Raw genomic sequence first — 23,557 nt, forward strand, 5'->3', positions numbered from 1 at the left:
AAACAATAAAAGTTTAAATAATACAAAATAAAAGAAATGGAGCGTTTTGTGTGGCAGGGCTACTTTGCGTCCCTTCCAAGACAGCCTAGGTCTCCCAGCCCCTCCCCAAATAGGAAGCTGGGCTCTGGTCTCCCCGTGAGCAATGGCGGAACCATTAGAGGAACTGTAGGGCGCAGGAGGGTGACGCGGCACGGGGCCTGGGAATTAGAAAACATACAGACATGACCGCGAGGGCGGCTTCTGCCGAATGACCCAAGGATGACCCGCTTCGGGCCCAATCTGGTATGTGGGGAGTTCGTTGTCACCCCGCGGCCTCTCTCTTCCGAACCTCCCCACGGCCGCATCTTCCTCGCCGCGTCTTCACCCGACCTCCCGGGCGAGGGCAGGTGCCGCCCAAGACCCCGGCAGAAAAACAGATGCAAAGGATCACCCCGGCCTTCCTTGGCCCCATTCACTGCCTCCCCCACCCTTTCCTGCGGTGGCGTTTTTGTTTTAATTCATCTGAACTGGTTACAAAACCACACTCCCACGAATACATAAATAATGGATAAGGGGTAGGGTGGGGGGCAATGTTTTAAAGAAATTCCCGCAGGGCCTGGCCAGGCAACAGCAAATGCATTTCTGCTGTATCATATTTAACTGTTTGCAAACTTCTGCTGGAAGGATGAGCAGCGGCTGCAGAGACTCCACTGCCCTTCCCCGCCCGGGGCCGGGAGAGACTTGCAAGGGAGGATTCAGAGGGAGAAGTTGTCAGCTCGCGGGGGCCGAGAAGATGCAGAGGGGAATGAGAAAGTGTTTGTAAGATTGCACCGCCCCCAGCCCGGCTTCGCGCAGGCCAAGCATCTCCCTCCCGGCCTCCGGCCCCGGTTCCCCCAACCAGGCTAGGCCCCTTTAAGAACCAGCGCGCGCCCCCGCCCCGCGTGCGCTCACTTTCCCTAGCAACCGCCCCGGGGGAGGAGAAGGTCCTGGCAACGGCGCGCCAGCCCAGAGGGTCACGTGATGGCCCGCAGCTGGAACGCGAGCGCGCGCCCCGCCGCGCGCCCGCCCGCCGAGCCTGGGCGCTGTGGCGCGTGCGCGAGCGGTGCAGCACCGGCCGCGGGAGCAGGGAGTATTATGGGCTGTGGGTGCCGCTGAGCAAGATGGAGCTGTCTGCAGTGGGCGAGCGGGTCTTCGCGGCCGAATCCATCATCAAACGGCGGATCCGAAAGGTTAGCCGCCTCCCAGGGCGGGACGCCTAGCCCCGCAGCCGGTCCCCAGATCCGCGGGCCATCGGGGCGAAGCGGTCCTGCTAACCCGGGCTTTCTCGCCCACCCCCGCGCAGCCGCCTCCTCGCGTCCCCGCATCTTCCCCACCCCCACTCCCCCCTTTTTTCCTTCTCTGTTTTTCAGGGACGCATCGAGTACCTGGTGAAATGGAAGGGGTGGGCCATCAAGTGAGTGTCACGGGATCCAGGGGTGAGGGGGGAAGGGAGGCAGCGCACACCGGGGCCTTTTTTTTTTTCCCTTGGAGGGTGCGCACATTTGCTCCCTCGCATGTGTCTCTGGCTCTCTGGTTTTCTTTTTTATTTTGTGCATGCGTAACTCGGCAGGTACAGCACTTGGGAGCCGGAGGAGAACATCCTGGACTCGCGGCTCATTGCAGCCTTCGAGCAGAAGTGAGTTTGGGAAGCTGGCAGGGGCGGCGGGGCTGAGGCTCGGCTGGGGCGCCGCGCGGGGAAGCGGGAGAGCCGGGGAGGGCAGCGCGGAGTGGGGCCCAGGAAGGGGCTCTTTTTAACCTCTGGCGTTTCTCGGCCGCAGGGAGAGGGAGCGTGAGCTGTATGGGCCCAAGAAGAGGGGACCCAAACCCAAAACTTTCCTCCTGAAGGTAACCTGGCCCAGCCCCAGCAGGCCCCTCTCGGGCCCCCAGCCCGGGCGCAACACGGGGCCTGCAGGGGAGGGACAGATCCGCGGCCGCCCAGGCGGGCGGGTCTTTCCAGAGGGGCCCCAGCTGGGCAAGGGGTGGTTGTGAGCCCCCGGAGAGCCCCTGGCAGCAGGCCCTGGCCAGCTCCAGCTTCAGCAAGAGGGGCCTGGGAATGGGGACAAGGGGGAAGGATAATCCTCGCTGACAAAACCAGGGTCTGGGGAGGCCAACAGGAAGGGGGTGGGTGAGGCAGGTGGGGTGCCCACCTGAGGGGGTGGCAGGGAGGGGTGGCTTCTGCACGTGAGAGCCCTCATCTCCCCCAGCCTTGAGCTGGTAGGGCTCTGCCTGGAATTAGAACCCAGGGGGAGAGTGAATTTGGTCTCCCTCATCGTGGGGAACAGGGAGAGGCTTTGTGGGGGGGGGCACCTGCCTCCCTGCCCGCAGCTTCCCTCTCTCAGAATTTGTTCTGTATGCCTCCCCTCCTGACAGAGGGATCTAACTTGAATTTGACCTTAAATCACTTCACTTTGAGTTTTATCACCCAGGCTGGGCCACTGGTTCTCAGTTTTGCCCACTTCTGGCTGTCTCTAGAGGCTCTAATGAGGATGGAGAGTGGGAGAGTAAAAGCAGGGCACGTTAGCCTCGGCAAGGGAGGGCGACCTAGCTCCAGAGGAAGCCATCTTAGAGGTTTTTTGGTGTTTATTTTATTTTTTTTAGTGAGAAAGAACAGAGTCTGGGAAGGGAAGGTGAGATGACCCAAGGTGGCAGGCAAGGCTGCAGGCGGGCCTCCGTGGGCAACCACAGTCTCCCCCCCCACCACTAGTGCTAAGGTTGTCTCAGGGCCCCTTCCCACCCCGACAGCCTGTGACTTTGTGGCAGTTGGCACGGGAAGGGCAGGCAGGACTCTGCAGAAACGAGGCTGTGCACAATGCAGAACTCAGAATCTCCAATTTGTCCTAAAGGCTCAAAGCCCAGTTTGGGGGGGCTCTCCAGCCCCCCACCCCCCCAAAAGAACTGTGCAGAAGTGAAAGAAATAATGGTTTCCAGAATCACATATTTCTGTGACCCTTGTCTCCAAATTACACACATCTTAGGGGATCTGTGGAGTAACCTTAACTCCTGATGCTTCTTCGGAGGGATGGGGCAGAGCAGCTGGAGGGCCAGTGGGCTGTGTGACAGCCTCTCAGTGCAGCTGGAGTGCCCTCTAGCGGGGAAGTGAGTAATGACCATGAGCATTGATTCACAAAATGCTTTTCTCTTTTAATAGCTGTATCTCCTGAGCTGGCTATGGGCCTAACACAGTGCTGACCCCCACATGGATTATCTCCTTTAAATCTCTCAACAATCCTATGAAGTAGGGAATATTATCCCTATTTTGCAGATGAGAAGATCAAGGCCCAGGGAGGGGAGGTGATTTACCTGAGCTCCCACCACCCAGCTTCCTGGCTTCATCATGTCTCCTTTTCTTAACCCTGTCCCTCAGAGAGTACACGTCAGGTTAAGGGAGCAAGATGAACACACACATACACACACAAAAAGGAAACTATGAAGGCTGTAGAGTTGGTGGGGCAGGGGATGCAGAGGCAGATGAGAGAACCTTGATCTGGACCTTAAAAACAGGTAGCATGACAGAGAGAGATATTTGCAAGGGGTGATGGAGATCAGCTTGGTCTGAACCCATTGCTCTGTGGGTCACCAAGAGGCCAAGTGTGTATAGTAAACAGATTACACTCAGATAGCACTCACTTTCTGCAGGGAACTATTCTGAAGAGAACAGGAGCCCCTGAGGTAGGCTGCATTATCCCCATTTTGTAGATAGAAGAACTGAGGCCAGAGAGGTTAAATAACATGCCCGTGGTCACAGAGAGTGAGTGGTAGAGTCCAGGTCTTTAACCTTCCACGTTATCTATGTATAGTACATGCCAGCCCCTCAGAGCCATGCCTGTCACACAGTCAGAGTGCAGTAAATGCCTTGGGCTGTGGTTCCCAGTTTTAATCCACAGGCAGACCCAGGTCCCGCCTTCAAAGAATTCTCAACCTGGGGAGAAGAGAGGAGGAGGAAGGGTGAACCAGTCCATTTTTAAAAATAATAATAATGTTTAGACATTATAAAGTAAGAAATAGTTTTGTAGAAAGGTTGGAAACCATACATTAGAAAAGGATTACTGCTCGTAAGCACCTGCCCCGCCCCTTGGATAGTCTAGTATTCTTCGAGTGCTTGCTGTGTGCCAGGCACTGTGCTAACCAGGTAACATACACTGTGGTCAGAGGAGGCCCACTAAGCCGGGGTTTCATCCTGGATCTGGCGTTTGCCTTGCCTGCGCTCTTTGCCAGTCCCCAGGGACCATGCATCACTGCTGGGCTCCGGCAGAACCATATTTGCAGAGGTCCCGCTCAGACAGCATGCAGAGAGGATAACCACCAACCCCTGGGGATCAGAGTGGGGAATCCCCTCAACTCCATGGGGGATGAACCTGCAAAAAAGCCCTTGTTGCCATGCCAAGGGAAGGCTGGCTTTCCCCTGCCTTTGTCTGGGAAGGGGTGTGAGGGAACCAGTCCCTGGCTCCACTGGCTCGGGGCAAGGAGGAGCTGGCAGCCCTGGCACAGGGTAGATCGGGCCCACGTGTGCTGCCACCTAGTGGCTGGAGGGATGGTTAACTAAGCCACCCCAGGAAACCCCCAGCAGGGCTGGGAGGACCATGTGGCAGTAAAGTGTGCCTCTCCTACATTCTAAATGACATCCTCGCTGATTCAGCATGTAAGTCCACAAACACCTCTTCTGGGGGTTGTGGTCAAATACTGTCTAGTGTTGTCTGAGAGGTGTACAGGCTACCTCCCAGGTACTGGTCAAGCATCCAGCACTGTGGGGATGGGAGGTGGAGAGACCCTAAACCACAGATCCCACTCTTGGGGAGCTCACAGACTGCCCATGGGAATGTGTTCTTCCTCTCAGCCACCCCTAGCTCACCTGGCTGGAGGCAGTCACCACGTAATGGTCCCTCTTCCCACCAGGAACCAGGGTATCTGTATAGAACACAGACTGGTCCTCCATCTCTACACTCTGTCCAGCCATTGCTTTCAGTCCTTGGCCACTCCATCCTCTCATCGCTGGGCTCTCTCTGCCTCCACCATTTGTCTCAGCAGGGCCCCTTCAGCAGGCCACCTGGGGCACAGTCAGCTCAGGCAGGACCAGGGTTTTACTACTTAGGCTTCATTCTCCACAACTGGGACCTAGTCTGTGCTCCTCTGGACCCTGTACTTCCTCTGTTGTATTGAATCACCCTGCCCCCTAAGTGCCTGTCGCTTGTCTTCTGCGAGGAGCACAGCCCCCTAGGGGTTGAAGCCGTGTGTGGTCATAGTCGTAGCCCTGAGCAGGTGGCATGTGACTCATCGGTACTTTCTTAGTGAAGGAAGGACTGGTCGTGGAGGATGGCTTACACACACACACACACACACACACACACACACACACACACACACACACACACACACACACACACACACACACACACACACACACACACACACACACACACACACGGGAGTGTGTACAGCTGGGCGCAGGAGCCTGGGACAGTATCCCTTGCTCCCCACAGACTTCTGCTCAGCCATTCCGTCCCCAGGCCATCTTGGCACAGAGAATACGAAGTGGCTAATCCCACCTCTTAGTCCATGCCCACCAAACCCATGTCTCCCTGGGGTGGATGCAGCCAGGCTTTAGGTGCTGGCTTCGGAGTCTGTTGGCACCGGTTTGCTCAGACCCAGACCCTGGGCAGTCAGAGGAATCAGACCCAGGAGGGGAAGTGGCCCGGGGGGAGAGTGGGGTGCTGGGAGTGAGGAGGAGGGGTCAAGGTCTGCCCCAGAGCTGATGGTGAGCTGGAGGTGCCTCCTGTTCAGAGGCAGAAAAGGAGCTCAGGGCATCTGCTGATAGGTCCGGAGGGCTGGGGTATGGGGTGAAGGTGGGAGGGGTCGCCCTCGCCTTTCTGCCACCAAAAATTAGTCCATGGAGGAGCACTGGGCTGGGGTCCTCCCGGGGGGGGGGTTGATCAGGGGCTTCTTTCCGTGCAGTGTCCTGGCTATTGACACTCCTCTGTGTCAGCAAGGGCAGCCACCGACCCGTCTGTCTGTCCCTCAGACCCACAGCCAAACTTGGAAAGTTAATCTTGGAGTTGGGCCTGGATGGGGGTCTGACTTGCCCTCCATCCTTCCACACTTTGTATCACCGTCTGAACCTGTTTTCCTTTTATCGCTAAGGCAAGGTCACGAGCATCACTGGTTTCTTAAGTGCTCTCAGGATGGTTTCTTGAGACCATACTTGTGGGTGGCTGGTGCAGGGGTGTCCAGAGGAGGTCAGCGGGCGGCGAGCCCTCAGCCCCTGCCTCCCTCTGTCCCACAGGCGCGGGCCCAGGCGGAGGCCCTCCGCATCAGTGATGTGCATTTCTCGGTCAAGCCGACCGCCAGCGCCTCCTCGCCCAAGCTGCATTCCAGCGCTGCTGTGCACCGGCTCAAGAAGGACATCCGCCGCTGCCACCGCATGTCCCGCCGCCCCCTGCCCCGCCCAGACCCCCAGGGGGGCAGCCCCGGCCTGCGCCCGCCCATCTCACCCTTCTCTGAGACGGTGCGCATCATCAACCGCAAGGTCAAGCCGCGGGAGCCCAAGCGGAACCGCATCATCCTGAACCTGAAGGTGATCGACAAGGGCACGGGCGGAGGCGGCGCCGGGCAGGGGGCCGGGGCCCTTGCCCGCCCCAAAGTCCCCTCACGGAACCGCGTCATCGGCAAGAGCAAGAAGTTCAGCGAGAGCATCCTGCGCACGCAGATCCGCCACATGAAGTTCGGCGCTTTCGCGATGTACAACAAGCCCCCGCCCGGCCCTCTGCCGCCCCCGCCAGCCACCAAGGCCGACATCGCCGCCTCCCCTGGCCAGGGGCTGCTCCTGGCAGCTCCCAGTGCCCCGTACGACGCCCGCAGCTCCAGCTCCTCCGGCTGCCCTTCGCCGACCCCGCAGTCCTCCTCCGACCCGGATGACGCGCCCCCCAAGCTGCTCTCCGAGACCACGAGTCCATCTGCCCCCGACTGGCGGGAGCCCGAGGTGCTTGACCTGTCCATCCCTCCCGAGGCGGCGGCCACCAGCAAGCGGGCGCCTCCCGACGTCACTGCGGCTTCCAGCCAGGCCCTTCCCGCGGCCCCTCAGCCTGCCGGCGCCGCCTCAGAGCCCGAGGCTGGAGACTGGCGCCCTGAGATGTCACCCTGCTCCAACGTGGTCGTCACCGATGTCACCAGCAATCTCCTGACGGTCACTATCAAGGAATTCTGCAACCCTGAGGATTTCGAGAAGGTGGCTGCTGGGGTAGCAGGCGCCGCAGTGGGGGGTGGCAGCAGTGGGCAGAGCAAGTGAGGGGCTCCACCAAGGAGGGGGGTTTGGGGGGCCCTCCTGCCCAAAGTCTTACTCTTGCTCCCGCCCCCGCCCCCGCCCTCAGACAACCCTGCCTGTGCTTTGCTTGTTTCAAATGGCTCGGTGTTGACCCCGGGATGGGGCTGGGCAGTTGGAGCCCCCTGAAGCCCAGTGGGAGGGGCGGTCCTGGAACGGGGTGGGGCTAGGGTGGGGCCAGGACACTGGGAAGTCCTCCCTCTTGTCTGTTGGCCCCCTCCCTGCCCAAGCACGGTGGGGCCTGCTGGGTGGCTCCTGGGGAGCCCCGGAACTCGGGGTTCAGCTGCCCCCGCCACATCCCATCTCTCCCCAGCTTGCTTCCAGCTCTCGCGCACAGCCTCTGATTTCTCGGTGCTAACCCGGCAGCTGCTGGGGCCCCCTAGGGGACCCCTTCCCAGCATGGGCACCGTCCCTTTCCTTCCTCCAGATGCCTGGGAAGGAGGGGCAGGGATGGGAAAGCCCGGACAGAGGTTGAGGTGAAGGCGGCCTTGGCCCCACCCCCCCCCACACCCACGAGGGCGGCAGGAGCAGGGCCCACTTTCGGACGAGACCCAAGCAGGCCCCCGTGGGCCTCACCCACCCATCTCTTTCCTCATCCCGCGCTCAGAGGCGGGAGGGACTGGCACGGACCTCACCTGCCACGGCCTCCCAGCATCTAAAGGCCCCTCAGTTCTCGACCAAAGGTGCTACAAGAGCCTGCTGCGCGGACTTCCGTTTGCGCATGCGCCTGCCGTCCTGGGCGGGTCTGCGTGGATCCGTGTGTGTGTTGGCCCCTGGGCCCGGCTCTCGAGGCTGCGCCCTTTAGGGTTCCTCACAGTAAGGTCGTCAGATCGAAGGCCTGGAACCCTCCCTTGCCATCAGCCGGGCCTGGGACCTGGCCGAGGTCTGAGGAGTTTGCTGTGGAGGCCGATCCTCCCAGCCCGCGTGTGCGGGGGACACGCATCCCACGCCCTTCTCCTTTGGGGCGGTCAGACGTGGCATGGTGGGGACCGAGGCAGAGGGGAGACCCCCGTCCCAAGCTTCCTCTTCCTCCTGTGTGTTCGGGGGGAGTAGGAAGCCTGGACACCGTTCCGAGGGTCTCCGGCCCCCTCTCTCTTGCTTCTGACCGCCCAGGCTTTCTCACAGCCCAGCCGGCCTGAAGCAGCTCGAGACCTCTGGTGCCCTGGGCAGCTTCTCTTTCCTCTGCTGCCAGGGAGCTGAGGTGTCCATGCCAGTGGCAGAGACCAAAACCCCAGTTTTAGGCTGGGCACTGGGAGGGCAGGGTGGCCGAAGCAGGGGGGACGGAAGAGGGGGCCTGTGTCCTTCAGGAGAGCAGGCATGTGCGGGACCAGGGGTCTGGTGGGCAGGGGAGACAGCCCTGCTGGCCAGCCCTGAGGCGCTGCCCGGACTCAGTTTGCCATGAGTGGCGGGTCCTTGCACGTGGCTCAAGGTGGCTTCCTGGTGTGTGGGCTGAGAGCCATGATGGCAGAAAGGGAATTCCAGTTCGGAAACGAACGCCTTGGTCCTAAGCACGGGAGGACTGTTTCTTCCGAATCTCCCCGCCAGGGATTGTGGCAGGGCCCCTAACCCTCCCTGTCCCAGGATGTAGAACGGGGGCCGTCACAGGGTTTGGAGGACTGGTGCTCCTGGACCCCTCCCCCCCCCGCCCTTTGTGTTGGCTCTGTGGCCGTCCAAGTGCCAATTGGCTTCCCCCCAAATAAGGGCTGGTATTTCTCCTCTGTCCTTAGAGGGGATTTCCCCCCCGACCCCCACCCCAGGTGAGTGTCCACCTGGGTGCCAGTTACAGGTGTTTCCAGAGACCATAGAAATGTGTTTTCCTGAGAGTCCGTGTCATTCGTGACTTTTTTTGTAAAGAAGTTGTGTTTTCAGAGGTGATTTTATGACAGGAAAGTGAAAGAATTAGTTTTGCAAAAAACAGAAAAAAAAAACACAAAAAAAGAGGGGAAAAAAAAGAAATAGAAAAAAATATTGTGGGATTCCTATGGGGTTTGGGGGGGTGGGGAGAAAGAGATATTTAAAGAAAAACTAGTAACGCAGTGATTGCACAGGTGAGGCGGCAATGTTAGGAACGTGGATAGAGGCCCAGGCCCAGCTGGGAGGCTCCCAGGCACAGCAACTGCCCTCCTTCCTTGGCCCGAGGCAAGGTAAGCCCTCCCTCCTGCGCTGGGCCCAGACTCCACACCTGTCCCCGCTTGAGGGGTTGGATGACCCCTGATCCCAAGGGAACTTGCCAGAAGCTGCAGGGGCCAGGCAGATAGAGCTGAGATTAGGGGACGTAAGAGTCAACAGGGGTCCCACCATCACCGGGACCCATCGTTGGTGACTTTCTCCAGGAAGGCTGGTGAGTAGGTACAGTTGGGTTCCTTGCTTTCCTCCATTTCTTTGCCAGCCTGTTGGGTGGGCCATATGGTCCCTCCACCGCCACCCCGTGGAGGAATCTCCCTCCCCATCGCCCCAATGACCAAGACACCCCCGAGCTTCCCTGGCCAGGTAGGGGATGCAAGCTTCAGGAAGACAGGAGCTATGGACTGGGAGAGTATTAGGTGGTGATCAGAGGGGGTTGGGGGTAGCTGTAGGGAGAGGGAGTGCCTGCCCCTTCTCTTTTCACAGGGAGGGTGCTGCCCTCGACCCCCAGCTGTGCAGCCCTGCCCCAGCCCACGCAGAGGCACGCATGCACACTGCTCCCAGGTGGGCAGCTCCCCTGAGGGCCTGAGTGGGCACCTGGTCAAGCGCAAGCGGAGCCCTCCTTACCTCTCTCCCAGGGTGGCTCTGAGCGGGGTCCCACAGCCCCCCAGCACACGCTTGCACAGATCAGCCTCCCATGGGCCCTTCCTCCCCCATTGCTGCTTTTCCGTTTGCCTATTACCAAGCAGAAGTTGCAGTCTGGTTTGCTTTATTTTTATATGTGAAATACCCCTCAAAGCCGGATCTTCTCCCGTGTTCAGTAGTGGCTGGGGTCATCTCCCCCTGATGCCACCCTCTCCCCACCCCCATGTCATAGGAAACAGATGAGGTCTGGTGTCTCTGGTTTGAGGTGGGAAGTTGGGACCCATTCCTGTCTCATTCCCCTCCCAGATCCTCAGTTTGCCCTTCTGTGAAATGGGTGTATTGGGCGACACAGCTTTTTCATAAAGCACTGCTGGTGTCCAGGCAGCTGCTGAAGATTAGGTGGTGGTCGAGGTTGCTGGCACTGGGGCCTCCAGCCTCCCACAGTCCCGTTTCATTCTCACCCTGCAAAGCGGTCAGGGTCAAAATGGGCTTCAGCCTTCGTCTGCTCTGGAAAGAGGTGATGATCAAGTCCCCAACCTCAGTGTGAGGCAGGCAGAGTGGGAGGGGTCACCCCACTTACAAGACCAGGAAACTGGGGCTCTGAGAGGCAAAGCTGCTTCACGGGAGCGAAGAGCCCAGCTGCTCTGGCCTTTTGGGGGAAGCCTCTTTAAAAGGTGGGGACCTGGGCCTTGGAGCCACTGCAAAGCCAGGGGGTACCCCTGAGCCAGGCGGTCCCGGGTGAGGAGTCAGCCCAGAGGAGGAAACCGTTAGCTCGGGGAGCTGGGCTGCCACCAGCCTTTCTAGCCTCTGGGTGGACCCAAGTGGACGCACCGCCTTTTCTACCTTTGGGGGTTTTGTTGGTTGTTTTTGGTTTGGTTTTTTTTTTTGGTTTTTTTTGCACTTGGCCCACGCTGGACAGTGGAACCCGCCTGGTCAGTTCCACTTCCAGGCTCCCATGCACTAGCCCAAGGCAGTCTCTTGAGGGCTTGTATGGTTTAAGGAATCACTTTTGAAAAAAGAAAGAAAGAAAGAAAAGTGTTTAAAGGTTTTCGTTTTGTCTCTGTCTGCATCTCCTCTCAGATTCAGAAAGCCCAGAATTAGGGGCTAAAACTCTAGGAGAGGGGGTGTCCCCAGCCTGACCCTGTCTTGCTGATAGTCACCAAGACTCCAAAATAGGGGGGACAGGCTGGGTGGAGACTGAAGCACCCACTTCCCAGGCCTGTGGGGTCCCCCATCCCGCCTTGAAGGAGTCAGCACCCCACTCCAACAGTGACTGAGCGCCTACTGTATGCAGAGCTCTGGCTAGGCAGAGGGGGGCTGGTGGTCTAACGAGGGACCCCCTTGCAAGAGGCCACAGTAGAAGGAACCAAGGGTTCTGGGTCTTCCCCCTGCTGTAGGGCGGAGTAGAGATGGAGACTTCTTGTTGTTGGTTTTAATTTAAAAACACAAAGGCCTAAAGAAATGTATCTTATAATTTTTTTTAATTTTTGAAAAGCTCATTTAATGAATTGTGCACGAATGAATTCTATATATATAAAATATACATATATAGCTCTATATTTGGGGAGGGGCACTGTCTCTTTTTTCTCTCTCTCATTTTAAAAATGAAGTGTCGTTGCCTTCGTCTGTGGTTCAACCATCCAGCTCCCAGCTGGCTAAACTTTGCCTCCAGTGGTTCAAGACAGGAAACTAGTAGGGTGAGCAGGAGACCGGAGATGGGGATGCCGCCTCAGCATGGGGCTGGGTCCCCAGGCCACAGGCCCCTCTCCCAAAGGTTGCAGGTGGAGAAGACGCCTTGTGTTGGGTGTGGCTTTTGGTTCTGTCGTGCAGGGTTCGGTTGTTTCTGGGCCGGGGGAGGGGCGTCTGTGCTGATTACTCTGTCTTGTATGTTTCGTTCTGCTGCTCTTCAATATCGTATCAATGCCAGGAAGGGGGCACGAAAAGCCTCTTTTGCCCCCCCCAAATAAATTGTCACATTCCGAAGCTAAGGTCTAGCCCCGGGTCTGTCTCATTTCTTCCGGCTGGGACTGTGGTCTTCAGAAAGCTCAGGCCATGCCTCTCCTGGTGCGGGTGCAGCGAGGAGAGGGGGCCCCTGGCCCTCAGCGGTGGCAGGCCAGCGCTCCAGCCAGATTCTAAGCTCCCCGCCTCCCACCCCACGTCCACCTCGTGGGGAGATGGGCTTGAGGGGAACCCCCTACACAGGTAAGCTGCGGCACGCGCTGCTTCTTGGAACCCGGAGACTACCTGGTCAGCGGGCACGTGGGAGGGGTGGGGCTACCGCCACTGTCCGCCCCCCAGTTGGAGTCACAGCACCCGCAGAGAGGGGGCCCCGGGAACTGGATCCCTAGCCAGCCGGTCATCACAGGGCCTGGGAAGGAGCAGGCCAGGGTTGGGGGCACGGGCTACCCTTGTCGGTAGTAGCCCTTGCTAACAAGCTGCTGCAGCTCAGAGAAACATCTGTTTTCTGGGCGCTCGTGTGCCTCCTCTGATGAGACGAGCAGCCTTGGGGAGCCCGTTGGACGCCCACAGGGATCCAAAAGCAGCAGACCCCGCAGATTCCCATGCCTTCCTCAAGGGTTTGCCACTCCGCCCGTGTCCGTGAGCGGCACCTCCGTCCCTCCACAGCCACCCGTTTGCCAGGCCTGGAACAGGTGTCACCAGGTGTCGCCTTCCAGCCCTCCCCTTCCCCACCACCCTCACCCCCTTGTTGTGAAACCCCCAAGGCTCGCCTCTCAGAGGTCTCCCCACCCTGCACCCCCATCTCACCTGTCCTGACCCCGACTCCTTTGGCAAAACCTCCCTGATCTGCGGCACTCGCCCTGCACCTCCCCCCGCTCTTCCACATGATGCAGATGCCGCAGGGGCCTGGCAGCCCTGCCAGAGCCTTCAGGAAGCCCACTGCCCTGAGGATCGAGTCTAAAGTCCTCCCCACCACTCTATCCGGGGAGAGCTCCCTGCCTGAGCCCCCGCTCCGTGCCCCGTCTCGCTACGCAAGAGCCGCAGCTCAGTGCCTGGCACGTGGACCCTTGATTCGTCTTTTTCCGTCACCAAGCTCGGGTCTTCCTTACTAATGCGGTCAGTGAGGCTTGGGAGCGGCTGAGCGGTAGACGTGGGGCACCAGTGTGACTCATCCAGCTGGCCCTGGTCAAAGAAGAGCATGTCTCTGTCCGAGACTGGTCTCCGTGCAGAAGCCGGGCAGGGAGATGGGAAGGTGGGTGAGGGGGGTGGGACCCAGTGTGGAGTCAGGGCTGACCTCCGTGGCACCTACTCCACGTGCACCCCTACCTTGCTTCCACCTTGTCGTCTTGCCTGGCTCAGTGCTCTGTTCTCCAGACATCCTCATTCGGTAGGTACTTAGTTAAGCAACAGCAACACTGGTGAGCACTCTCCCATCCCCCCCCCACCCCTCCCACCCTCCCCGGTGACCAGTGCGGCCTCCAGTGATGAGCCAGTGTCACGGAGGGGGGCCGGGGGGTTGAAGAAATTCCTTTGCCCCAAGTGGCACAGTGGAGGGGGACTTCCCTCCAGCACATGACTTTGCCCCCCGCCCCTGCCCAGCTCTCTGGGATTGAGAACACGGGGGCTGCCCTGGGGAGGCAGGTGCGTTCAGGGATTAGTGTCACGACTGTCCCTTATCATGAGTCCTGCTGCCATCTCTTAGCAGCTATGTCTGCCTATTAGTTGCAGATGAATGAGTGTGACCAGGGCAGCTCCTTAAGGTGGATGGGAGAGTTCGTGACGAGGACGGGGCAAGACCACGCAGCTCGGCTCAGGGAGCCCGACGTTCCCGTCTGAGGTCAGTGAGGGTGCCGTACATGCGGTGCTGGCGTCGTGGGGCTTGTCTGCCAGGCAGTGCCTGACCCGTCCCCCCACCCACGTCCCTCGCCCCATTCCTGGGCGTCACCAGGAGTGCGGGTCAGCCATGGGGTGAAGCTCAGGATTTGGGGCAAGGTGTAGAGAGTAGAGATTGAGATGGGATGAGAATGACAATTGTGCAAAATTATTCAGTCATTTCATAGAAGCTGAAAGTGTAATGGTTTTTCTGTCCTTGTTAAGCTGTACCTGAGGTGAAGGGGGTGGGTCAGAGTGGCAGCATCTAAATGCCGAGCCCCCCTCAACCAGATCCCAAGCCTGTGTGCCCATCTGCACCCTCCTTGTTCAGGCTGCTGGCTTCTGAGGGTTCACACTTCACAAAGGCCTCTGGCTGGGAGAGGCCCCACAAGGATAGCCCCACCACAGGGTGGGGACTGGAAGGGAGCAGCGGGTGAGCGGGCGTCCTGGCCTCCAGACATCTGAGCCTCTGAGAGTCAGAGGAGGGACAAAGGCCGGGACTTGAAATCACCTCGTGAGCTATGATGAGACCTGGACATGGCCGAGGAAGTGGGGTTGACAGGAAGTGGCCAGAGAGATTTAGAATATTGAGGATTTGGTGATTGGCTTTGAGTGCCGTGAGAGGGGCCCTCTGAAAACCTCCTGGGTATCTGGTGTAGGCATATGAGTGGGTGTTGGCATCACAGGCTGGGGGACCGGCAGAGGAGTCAGCCTGGGTGAAGCTGAGTGCAGTTTGGGACACCTTGGGTGCGAATCCGACAGAGGGGCCAGGAGGAATTTTCATCCAGAGATTTGAGACTCCTGCCCTCCCAAGTGCTGCTGGAGAAATCTGTCCCTTTGCTGAAGAGTCTTTGCCCCCAGGTGCACCTCAGCTCTGAGATGACTGGTCAGCAGACATCCTGGAAGGACCAGGATGAGGACTTAGGTGCTTAGCTGCTGAGGCCACTGGGAGATCCAGCCCCCGCCTGCCACCCCTACCCTCCCAATTTCCTGCCTTTCATCTGGGTGAGGTTGTGAGGCAGGTGGCTGGGGCGATGATGAACCCCATCAGACAGGTGAGGAGGAGGGGCAGGGGGCTTGCCAGCGCCGCTCAGAAGCAGAAGAGTGGAACCCAGGTCTCAGGCGTGATGGATAGAAGCTTTTGAAGAGCCAGCTGCTCAACACAATACTTCGAGATACTAAAGAAAATAGAACATTCTTTGAGACACCCGACTGAGCTTCCAAGAGAGTAAAGAAATCCCCGGGGACCAAAAACAAACAAAGAGGAAGCCAAAATCAGGGTGACAAGCAGATGCGGAGCCTTAGGCTGCCCCGCAGGGTGGGTGGCACGGGGACAGGGGTGGGGAGGTGTTGGCCTTGGCCAATCTTGGTAACCAAGAAGCTTGGATTTCACATCTATGTAGGGATGGGAGACAAGGCCTTGGGCCCCTTCCAAGAGAGATTTGGAACCAAGACACCTGAGTAAAGCTGGACCCGTATCCTCAGTGAAAGAGCAAGTGGGGAAAAAACAAAAACGAAAAAAAACATCCTTTTGCAAAAAGCAGAAGGAGTTGTCAAAGAAGTTGGCTCATTTTTGGCTCTGTGGGAAAAATAAAAATGAAGTCTCTCTTGAGAAATTATAACTGTAGACCTTCCCTCAGACAAAATTTGAGGTTTGGATTTGCATTGCCCACACAGTCCCAGAACTCCTAAGTCTGGAAATTAATATAAAAAGCAAATGTGGGGTGAGTTACACCCACAGAGCATGTCCCTCTCTGGAGGGACATTCCCATAGTAAAGGCCACGTGGGATACTCACAGATAAAACCGTTGTTAACATGAGCTCTCAATCCCAAATTACAAAACATACAAAGGAGCAAGCCACAAACAGCAGAAAACAAACAGCATATATAGAATCCTGCATCTGACGTGTTATTTTCAAACACACATCGAAGATTTCCAAAAATGATCATGAATATCATGTAGTAGGACATAAAGCAAGTCCCAATAAATTTCAAGAAGTTGGTATCACAGATCATGTAGAAGTTAAAAATCAATAGCAAAGTTATAACTAAAAGACAAAACCTCGTGTACTTGGACAGTAACCCAGATCTCTCATTCACCTACATCTTGCTCCCTCCCCAAACGTCTGAAATCTCTTTAGAACAATGAGATTCCTGGATGGACGTAAAGCTGCTAGTAGCCGGCAGTCAAACGGGAGGAGCACAGCCAGTGTGAGTTGAAACTGGGTGGGAACAGGTCCCTCCCTGGTCTCTAGACGGGATGTGATCATTAGAGCAAAAGACCAAATTCTTCTCTGTCTCTTCCAAAAATGAGCTCAGTGTGTGACAAAGACATGAGCCTGCATTTAAATGACAGCCGTCAGCCATCAGCCTTTATGAGCCAGAGGGTCTGGGAGACATTTATGCAGAGCCAAGGTGGGCTGATGGAAATGGGACAGAGCAGGTGGCAGGGGTTCTCAGTGCTGTGTCATAATGCCGAGGCCCCCTGCCGACGAGCGACATGCTCTTTTGGGGTGGACTTGGAGGTCCCTAGGGGTTCTCTGTTAAGGCTCCGATACTCCCATCTGCGAGCCAGGAAATAGGACACACTTTGGAAGAGGCACACGTGGACTCTGTCCCCACAGGGACTCATTACGGTGATTGTCATCTCACTGGCTCCCTAGGCAGTCCTCGCAGGCACACAGCTCGGTTTCCAGGCAGTAGCGTCCTGAGGCTTGCTGCCCTCCCCATCCCTGGCCCCCTCCCTTGCTCATCGCCTGCCTGCCTTTCACAACTCAGGCACTGTGAAGAGACCCTTGTCCAGGTTCAGGTGGCCAGGACACTCCCCTCTCAAGGCCTCGGTGTTCCTCAGCATTAAAAGAGGCCAGGACTCCCTGCTTGGCACGGTTCCTTGGGAGGACTGAACATGATGGGTCAGAAAGGGTTTTGTTCAAGCACCACGTGGGTAAGAAGGGTCATCTTCCCGATCTATGTAGCCAGAGTCAACCACTCCTCTGACTTCCCGCCCCGGAGTTCTAGCCTTCTGCTCACCAATTCTGGATGCCCTCCTCCCGTGTAACAGCTTAACGATGGTAGAAAAACAGTGGACAAGTCTGAGCTCTGCCGGCTGTGTGATCTCAGGCTGGTCAATCACCCTCTCTGGGCCTCTGTAACCTCTTCTGTAAAATGGAGGAGAGGGCTTCCCCTAATTGTCTTTTCCAACTTAGAATGACTCTGAGGATAACTAATGCATACAGAGTGGACTTCACAAGGACTGACTCATTAAATCCTCACAATCTAGAGAGCACAGTACCCACAACATATAGATGAGGGAACTGAACTCAGAAAGGCAAAGTAACTTGCTCAAAAATCCCTACGTGGTAGACGTGGGGTTTGAACCCATGCAGTCATACTTACCCACCATACCAGCATCCTCCCTGTGTCGCCTAGTAGGTGAGGGCCCAATCACTGGAGCTGGACTGCCTGCCTGAGTGGGACCCTGGGCACATTGCTCATCTCTTCTGTGCCTCCGTTTCCCCATCTATAAAATGGAGGAGAAGAGTAATAACTCCCTTCCTCGTGGGATTGCAGGGAACTCTGCTGAGGGCTCCACGGGCCAGGCTCTGAGCTGCCCACTGGAGTTTCATTCCGGCCTTAACCCTCCCGTGGTACAGCCAAGGAAACTGGAGAGACAAGTTGGGTCACTTGCTCCAGGCAGTGCTAACTTGTGGAGCTGGGACTGAAATCCAAAAGCCCCAACTTCGACGTCCGTGCTTTCAACCACTCTGCTGCATCGCCATGTGATGCCCTCAAACTCCACGCTCAAAACCAAACTCCGGACTGCAAATTGGCACTCCCCACAGCTGCCTGACTCACCACCCTCCCTGACAGGGGCCTGAACCCTGCACCTTGTCTTTGACTCAGCCCTTCCCAGCTAGTCCCCAGCGTGGTGACTCACTGACCCCGGAATGGAAAAGCCACTCCGATCCCTCCCTTCTTCCTCAGCCCTGCTGCCCGCGCCAGTCCAGACCCCAAAGCTAGGGACAATGGATACCAAGTACCCCGCTTCCAAAGGGTAGCCTTGCAGAGGAGCTGGACAAAAATGCTCCTGGCCCCTCAGCCCTCCCAGGCGGTGGGGCTAAGAAGCCATGTGGGAGGTGGGGTTGGAGAGGGAACTGTCTTTAGAGACAGTTGGCATCACTCCCTAGCCTCAAGCCAAGTGAGGGAGCTTCAGAGAGCACGGGAGCATGGCATGTGTCCGCTGGGATTTGGGAGGTGAGGCGACTAGGGACAAAGGTGAGAGGCTGGCTTGAGTCCCCTGTTTCCACAAGGCAGGCAGGGACCGAGCTGCTTTGGGGACAGTCCGCACTCCCAGCATTTGGGGGCCAGGATGCAAGAATGTTTCCTGGGGTCCCAGGGGGAACCTTGGAGAAGGCGGCTGGTTTGAGGTCATTTTGAATTAGGATCCAGCCCCAAGAGGGTTGGGGTGGGGAGGAATAATAAGGAAGGTGCACGTGATCCTATCAGAAGACTTCATGTTGGGTGGACCCCCAGTGACGGGTGCTGAAGGGGTGTTGTGAGTGCCATCCAGGGGGTGCTTTGCCCAGGTAGGAACTGCAGGTGGGACATCCCTAGTGATGCAGGCTCTTGGAGGAACCCATAAAAATGCCCCTAAGGAGAAAGAGCCAGGCCCCCAGGCACTCACCTAACCCACCTGAGAACATAGACTCTCCTGAGGACACCTGAACCGGCCAAGCCAGACTTACCTTGTTACCTCTCCCTCCTCCCTGCTTCAAGCTCCAGCCCTGGAGAAACCAGAGGCAACGAGTGGAGGAAAGGGCAAGGGGAGAGCAGACCAAACTGGGGTCTTAGAGGAAAAGCCCACCGTGCCTCCTCCTGCTATATAGGTCTTTGAATTTAAGGCAGACTTGAGCTGGGGGAGAGGAGAAGCTTTGACTAGAGCTTAGAGCTTTGCTATTAGACCTGACTATTTTAATACCTAAAAAATAAGATAAAGCCCAAAAGTGACTGAACAAGCTCTGAGATATGCCCAGGATCTCATCCAGGGGTAGGGCAGTTTGGGTCAACAGAACAGGCTAACAAGGCAGCCACTGAGAAAGGGTAAAATTCTTTCTGCCTGCTGCCCGCCAAACACAGCTCATCCTGTGTCTCCCTTCACTGCCTCAGCCTCCTAACAGGCCCTTTTACTTTCTTCTCCTGTTCCAACCAACCCTTGAAGCCCATCCTAGTCTACCGGGCTGAGGCCTGCCAGAACAGCCTTCCCTGCACTGTGCTTCCATCCAGAGAGACAGTCTATCCTAGTGGTCATGAGCTTGGGTGTCGCTCTTTGGATCCCAGCTCCTTGACTTGGAAGCTGAGCGACCTGAAACGAGTTGCTTAACCTCTCTGTGCTCCAGCATCACCATCTGCAGCATGTGGATCGTGATAGCAGCATGCCTATTCCACCACGGTTCTGTGAGTCTTTAAAGGATTACATATAAAGCCCTTAGGAACATAGTAAGAAGCATTTCAGTGTCAGTGATCATCATTATTCTCAGATGCTTCCTTCTTGCTGTGTAATCTTGGGAAAGTCCCTTTCCTTCCCTGCTTCTCAGTTTCTGTATCTGAAAAATAAATTGTGTGTGGGTACAATTTGCTTGTGGCTACAGCTAATGCTGGTGGCAGACAAAACTTCAGTGAGGAGAGAGACCCAAGCCTGGACCCACCCCACGGTGGACCGAGAAGAGAACTGGCAGGCTTGGCAGGCAGGAGTAGGGAGGGGTCCAGCCAGCAGGACTGCCCACTCTACCCTGGTCTCATGCCTTCTGCCTTCTTCTAGCCTCTAGGAGGGTCTCCCCAACCTGCCCCCACCTTCCCCTAGGGACCACCTTGGGCACCCAGTGCTAGATCAGGAAACAGATGGTTTCCTCACTGGTTCCTCACTGGACACACGTGAGCAGCCATCCAGGTGAGGTCCCAGGTACCCGCCCCCTTAGGCTCTAGCCCCATCACACACCTCTGCCTGAGCCTGCAGTGTCCATCTGCCCCTGATCCTCCTTCATCAGGAAGCCTTTCCTCTTTCGTCCTATCTGTGGGCAGCACAGGACTGCCCATACCCATTTTACAGACTAAGAAAGGAAGGTTCCCTAAAACTCAGCTTTCCCGCCTCCAAGTGCAGTGTCTGCAAAATCCTGGGAGTCATCAAAAACCTGCCTTCTCTAGAGGAGCTAGAGTAACGGCCACCGGCCCTGAGGTTCCATCGTGCGTGAAGCAAATACATCCTGCACACAGGCTGGGTGCCAGTGACCCAGATAGGAAGCAGCCTCGGTCCCAGACCTCAAGAAGTTCTTGAACTTGTGGGGAACGCAAGTTACAGATCAGCGCAACGGAAACGGGCACTGGGGCCACCGGCGAGGGCGGGAGGGGCGCCGCAATGGCTGATGGGTTTACGCCGGCTCCTGGGGTCAGGGAAACGCCAGGAGAAGGGGCGGCACTAAGCGGGGGGCGGAAGGAAGCTCCCAGGACGTTCTGCTTCCTCACGGGGCAGGGGCTGATTGACTCTTAGAGTGAGAACATGCCACAGGGGGTCTGAAAACTTCTGGGTTCAAACTCCAGGTGTACACCCAGTGACCAGGGGACCTTGGTCAAATTGCTGAACCGACTTTCTTATGTGTGAAATAGGGATGGTTAGAATACGGAGTTCCAGGGTTGCCACAGGTGAGGATCTGGTAGGGTAAAAAGTACGGCGAGGAGGAACTGGGATCATTTGAGATGCTGGTGAGACAGTGAGAGCCCCGGCCCCAGCCCTTACGGCCTCAGAGAGAGGATGCAGCCTTATTAGGCAGCCACTCCACTGGTCCTTCTTAGCTGGGCCTGGACTCGGGCACACACGCTCCAGCCAACTCCCAGGTCCCCCACAGGGAGGACACCCGTTTCCTCCTTGTTTCTCAGCCCCTCCTGAGCTGGGAACAGATGTCCTCGCTTCCTGCCCGAGCCTGAGAGGTGGGTTGGCTCCTTTCGCTGCTTCCAGGGAAGTAACAACCCTGGATGGAACTCTCTGGGCTTCCCCAGAGAGGAAAGCTCTCTCTTCCGAGGCTTCTGCCCCTCCTCTCCGGTTGGGCTCCTAGTCCCAGCATCTGCTGCTAAAACAGAAACGTTGCTGGGCCCTACCGGAGCCCTGCTTCCCCCTGGAAGGCCCCAGTCTGGGATGTGTTAATGGAACACATATATGAGCCTTAGTCTGGATCATTCCCCAACTCTGCTCGGAAAGGGGGTGGGAGGGGAACGAAGAAAGGGCAGAGCAACTATGGAGGGAGGCACTGTACGTACCTGGGGAATCAAGGTAAAGAAGTAAAAAAGGAAATGAACATTTACTGAGCACCTACTACAGGCTAGGAATAAATAAGGAAGGGGGTAGCATGTACTGGGCATCTACTGAGTGCCAGGCATACTGAGTGCCCTGGGAATACAAGGCAGCATGGTAAGAACTGGTCCCTGCCCCTGAGTCCCTGGGAGGTTTCATATATGACATCTCATGTGGTCTTCTAATTCTCATAACAATCCTATGAGGTAGGTACCATGGCCCCACTTTTTAGATGAGGAAACTGAGGTGGCTCTAGTCCAGGGACAGCCCATCCCTGGGCAGAGACTGGGCCCTTGGGATGGGGATGTCCAGGATGGGCACAGGAAGTTCCCTTTGTCCTCAGCCCCCACCGCCCCACCCCCTGGGGAAAGGAAGTTCTTTGGCCCAGGAGCACAGCCCAAGAGGCGTTGTCTTCATTCACTGGGAGTTGGAGTATCCACAAGGGCCAGACCCGGAGACCCAGAGATGAGGATGACAGCTGGTCCCTGCCTTGGAGGAGCTCACACTCCTTCAGGAGACAGGTAAAGGGGGAGATCCTGTAGTAGAGGGAAGCCCGGGGGCTCAGGAAGCCAGGGAGAGAGAGAGTCACGTGGTACCAGCACTGAGGGAGTGCGATTTGGGGATAGTTAGGATGACTAACTGGCCGGATCTGCCCAGGACTGAGAGATTTCCTGGGACACAGGACCTGCAGTGCTGAAACTGGGTGAGTCGGTCACCCTAAGCCCTGAGATCAAAGTCTGGCTCTGCGTTGTGCCTGTGGCAGAAACTACCTAACTAGCACCCAATCCCCCATTCTTCTAGCAATGACTTTATTATGGTCCGAAATTGCCCCCATACGATTCTACTTCCTCCCTCCCCTGCTTGCAGATCTGGTGTGCATGGACTTTACTAGGCTAGGGAAGGAAAGAGTATTCTTCCCCCCTTTACTCAGCAGAGCTAATAACAGAAGGCAGGAGGAATTTAGACTCGGTGGTGGAGGAGGGAGACAGTGAATTCCTTTTGGGGTCCCGAGACCAACTGTGATGGGGGCTGTGGTTCATCCTACCGCCGCCCACTTCTAAATATCCCCTAAGGAAGAGAGGCCCAGGGTACCTCAGAGGGGCTGCCCCCTGGTCGTGTATGGAGAAGCAGATCTTCACGGGGGAAGGGGGGAGCTGTGGCAGCCTTGGAGGGCACCTTCAGGATGCATCACAGCTTGGGTTGGTTGGTTGGTTGGTTGGTTGGTTGGTTAGAGCAGTTTTCGGTTCACAGCATATTGAGCAGAAGGTATAGAGGTTTCCCATACAACCCCTGCCCTTATATATACACAGCCTCCCGCATTAGCAACATCCTGCACCACAGTGGTACATTTGTTACGATCAATGAACCTACACTGCCACGTCATTATCACCCCATGTCCACAGTCTACATTAGAGTTCCCTCCTGGTGCTGTACTTTATACCGGTTTGGATAAATGGATATTGACATGTAGCCACCATCATGGTATCATGGAGAGTTTCACTGCCCTAAAAATCCTCTGCGCTCTGCCTATTCATCCTTCCCTCCCCCATACTCCCTGGCAACCACTGATCTTTTCACCGTCTCCATTGTTTTCCCTTTTCCAGAATGTCACACCGTTGGAATCATACAGTATGTAGCCTTTTCAGACTGGCTTCTTTCACTTAGTAATATGCATTTAGGGTACCTCCTTGTTTTTTCATGGCTTTTCATTGCTGGATAATATTCCATTGTCTGGATATATCAAAGGGCATCCTGGTTGCTTCCAAGTCTTGGCAATTATGAACAAAGCTTCTGTAAACAACCGCATGCAGGTTTTTGTATGGACATCACCCCAGCTTTTGAGCTGAAGCCACCCTCTTCTGGGGCAGTGCCCAATTAATGACTGGGCATGAAAAGGGTACTAGGGACTGGGCATTTGTGCCCAGTGCAAAACTTCCCTGATGGGCACTGTTGGCCCTGGAGCACCCAGTTAAGTTGACCAAGGCTTTGTCAGATCTGCATGGAGGTCTGAGGTTCAACCTTCCCAATTCGTCTTTCTCCTCTTTATTTTTCCCAGGTTTTAGCCCCCAGTCAATCACTTGCATGTCTAATGCCATCTCAGTGTGCTTCCCGAAGGACCCAACTAACACTCTTCCTCTGAAATCAATCCACAATCCACCCAATTCTCTCCATCATCATGACCTCTAAACCCCTCATTCCTCTCATCTGGATGGTTGCATGGTCCCTACCTGGTCTCCATGTTTCCTCTCCTATCCCTTTATGACCCAGCCCCCACACAACTACC

General features: G+C 56.6%; 1 protein-coding gene across 1 annotated transcript; it reads left to right on the forward strand.

The window, feature by feature from the left end:
• Positions 1–1,072: 1,072 nt before the first annotated feature.
• On the forward strand, positions 1,073–12,087 carry CBX6 (chromobox 6). The gene is made up of 5 exons (XM_060165024.1): positions 1,073–1,208; positions 1,389–1,432; positions 1,589–1,654; positions 1,797–1,863; positions 6,296–12,087. The coding sequence occupies exons 1-5, from the start codon at positions 1,140–1,142 to the stop codon at positions 7,295–7,297; spliced, it is 1,248 nt and encodes a 415-aa protein (XP_060021007.1). The 5' UTR covers positions 1,073–1,139; the 3' UTR covers positions 7,298–12,087.
• Positions 12,088–23,557: the final 11,470 nt, after the last annotated feature.

This window comes from Lagenorhynchus albirostris, chromosome 11 (assembly GCF_949774975.1).
Source record: "Lagenorhynchus albirostris chromosome 11, mLagAlb1.1, whole genome shotgun sequence".
NCBI lineage: Eukaryota > Metazoa > Chordata > Mammalia > Artiodactyla > Delphinidae > Lagenorhynchus > Lagenorhynchus albirostris.